The sequence below is a fragment of the Benincasa hispida genome, unplaced genomic scaffold, assembly GCF_027475165.1.
Source record: "Benincasa hispida cultivar pf3 unplaced genomic scaffold, pf3_genome.v1.1 HicScf1444, whole genome shotgun sequence".
In the NCBI taxonomy this organism is placed as follows: Eukaryota; Viridiplantae; Streptophyta; class Magnoliopsida; order Cucurbitales; family Cucurbitaceae; genus Benincasa; species Benincasa hispida.
The window spans coordinates 1-3,432 of NW_028325792.1; the positions used below are offsets into that span (position 1 = coordinate 1).

The 3,432-nt window shown below is 39.6% G+C and overlaps 1 protein-coding gene across 1 annotated transcript; it reads right to left on the minus strand.

Moving 5' to 3' along the window:
* Positions 1-39: 39 nt before the first annotated feature.
* LOC150031170 (S-locus-specific glycoprotein S13-like) lies at positions 40-2,159 on the minus strand (the record flags this gene model as incomplete). Its single annotated transcript, XM_090309247.1, has 3 exons — positions 843-2,159; positions 608-742; positions 40-170 (listed from the first exon to the last, which is right to left on the minus strand). Coding segments are annotated over exons 1-3 (1,548 nt in total), but the record flags the coding sequence as incomplete, so codon positions are not given.
* Between the last annotated feature and the right edge of the window lie 1,273 nt (positions 2,160-3,432).

The window sequence follows — 3,432 nt, forward strand, 5'->3', positions numbered from 1 at the left end:
AAAAGTGTGGGTCAAATCAATTAACATAAAAATAACTACCTTGTATACCGGCCCAAAGCCACCTTCTCCTAGCTTATTATTAAGTGAGAAGTTATCTGTGGCACTGTTAATCACGGATAGATCAAACAAGGGAAGCTCCAGGTCTTGAGCTTCTATTTTCTCATGGTCATCTGCAATTTGAAGGTTAGTCAACGTTGACATCTATATTGAGTAACATTGATTGAATTAGAATGGATTCAATCTACTGAAGCCGAAATAAAACTTTGTTGGAAACAAAAATTCAATCTATTGTTAGCTCATATTTGAATAGTGTAATGAACGTGATGGAAAAAAATTATCCTGGAAAAGTTTTGGAAGTTCATGTAAAGATCATTTCAAATGATACAAAACAATTATCAAGAATAAGAATTTGGGCAAGAAAAAAGTAAACTTAAATTGCAACCTCGATTTTCAGTCTTTAAGCTATCTTCTCAAAATTTGTTCAATTTTCAATTTTAGCATATTTGTTTGACTGTCTCTTCAAAGGCAATCCATTGAAATAAGAGTATTTTAGGCTCAATGGCAGAATGTGTTGCATAATGATGGTTTGAGAAATAATTACGATTACCTTTGAAGGTTGACCTCTTTTTGAAAATGTATACGCATATGCAGAGGATGACCAAACCTACACCGGAAATCACAAACAAAGCAATCTTCACCTTAGGATTCAGTCTCCCAGTTTTGTTTGGCTCCCTATGCTTGACTTTTCCCATCAAAGGAAAGGTTAATCAATTACCATATAGTATACATTCAAATCAATGTTTATTTGTTGAACATTACTGAAATTTAACATAAGCCTTTACCTAATTCTGATGCCAGCATTTTGACATATAAATCCTGTCCTGCGTCCGGGATCAGTTTCAAGTCAATTAGATCACCAATCCACAAGGCACAGCCATTGCCACTGCCACTGATATTTGTCATTGCGTAAGCCATACATGAACAATTTCTCAAGCATTTTTGCCTGCACTCTTCAAGATTCATGCTTTTGTTGACCCAAGTATGCTTTGTGTCTGGCAATTTCAACTGGCTGACCTGTGCAAACCCAACTTCCTCACCACAGTTCATCAGTTTGTTTCGTTCACAACCGTCCGCAAATTCCCCTGTCCTCCAACTATCAGGTGATCTTGGCTTAAACCCTTCTAGACATTTACAAGATGGAGTGACTCTTATATCACAATATCCATAAGGGCCACACAGGGCATAATTGTCACAGTAATCTCTTGGTAATGAAGTGTAAACTCTCCACCGTCTTTCAGCTACAGACCACAAGTATAATATTCGCATGTAACTCGATTGGTTCAGCACCAACATCACTGAATGAGACTTATTTACAACAGAGTACTGGTAATAAACCTCGTCCTCATTTGAAACAAAGTTAAAGTTCAAAATTGGCGCTGCGGCTAGTGGTCTACTACTGAGCCTCACACCATTCCATGGGCCATGCCTAACGTACTTTTTGGAACCTCTCCACATGACAGTCTCGGGATGTTCATGAAGCTCCATCCTCCAACTGAGGTCTCCAGGAGATGGATCATTTAGATTCTTCCAAGCCTCTAATCTTCTTTCTATGTTATTTCTCAAGTCCCAGCCTAGCTTCATTCCAGGCAAGAGAGTGTCGGAAGGGTAATCAAAGCTTTGCCAGGAATAGTTTTGGGGATTTTCATCTTCCCAGTTCCTCAGTACAAGATTTCCAGTGTCCAATAATTGGAGTATCCCATTGGGGACTTTTCTCAGTAACCTGGCGGACCAAACAATGGCAGTGGAATTATGGCTGTAGAGTGTAAGATTTCCTGTTGTAATGTTCATCACCAGTACACCAGAAGAATCATTAATGGGGTTTCTCCTGTTCGCAACCCAAACAGAGGTCGGACCTCGGCGATTTTTGAACCAGATTCCCAAGTAACGGTTGCCGGGAAGTCCAGGACTGAAGAAACCCAATTTGAAGATTCCATTTCTAGAGACCAAACTAAGGCCATCTCTTAGATATGGGTTTTGAGTCGTTAAGGAATCGGAGATAGCTACAGACCTGAAGAGAAGAAAGACTAAGTTAAAAGCCACGAGTATTACAGAGAAAGAGTTCATATCGATGAGCAGCCATGAGTATAACCCTCAATAAAATACTGACCGTGCTACAATAAAATGTTACGAGTTCAATGGAGTCGTTGTAGACCGACTAGCACGACACTCCCTAAAGGAAAACGATGATTGACTAGCTTTTTTTTCTTTGACAATGAGGGCATCAACAAGGAAATTGTGCGGCTCATCGAGTGGAGTTGGTCGGTCAGAACGGCAACCATCAGCAATGGTGACCAGTTGATTTGTCATCATTTTATCAAGAAATGACTTTTGCGTATGAAAAAATTTCCGCTAATAATGCCAAAGCATACCCCTTCTAGAAAATTTTACATGCTTAGCAATGGATGTATGTACCAATCTAGGGCTAGAGTATAAATCAATTGGTTAAATAAATATATTTTCAATCAAGAGATTAGAAGTTCAAATACATCTATTTTCACTTATTGTTAGGATTGAGATTTGCAAATAACTAGAGAAGAATAGAAGAAGGGAAGAAAACGATAGATTGCCGGAATATTTTTGTATTCTTTGCTTTACCCATAGAGGGGAATCAATATTATTACAGATACTACACGTGTAAAGTAATGATAGGTTTGATAGCAACAGAATAGAGGGAGGAAAAGGGTTTGGAGAGGAACGCCACATCACATACCATGTCAAGGTCAAACATGGCTGACTCGTTGATGAAGGAACTCCTTTTACAGAGAACCTTTGAGTAAAGCGGATCGTCCAAATCCCATTTTGATTGAATGCAAACATTTACAGTCAGCAATACAGATTATGCATCAAAACATAAATTACAGCATGCTTTCTAAAAATAAACAAGGTTCAGAGATTATACCTCTGAAGAACTCTTCTTCAAGTAAATCCCTCATACATTCACGAACACGTCGGACAAGCACAAACTCTCCTCGAACAAACAGCAACTAAACTCGAACCAAAAAAGAACACAACCACTTGGTTACCTTGGTATTCTCGGTGTGAGATCCCAAGAGTGGTGGGTTCTGGCTATTTTGGTATTCTCTTTCTCTGAACTGCCAGACTGTTGGTCATCTCCAATGCGCACTAGCCCCAACAATTGTGAAGCCACCCCACTTAGGCATGTGGAATGACTTAAGGGATACACTGGTTCCACACAAAGGGAGCATTCTCGTGGGACAACAACCCATTCTTGTGAGTTGCTTCCCAATCACTTGGCTCTACTAGCCATGAAGTCTACCCATACAGACTCTTGATGCACAACTGCACTTGATCGGCACATGTCTCCCTGACTACCAGTTCTTCTGCATGCAACCATTAGCACTATCCCTCTAA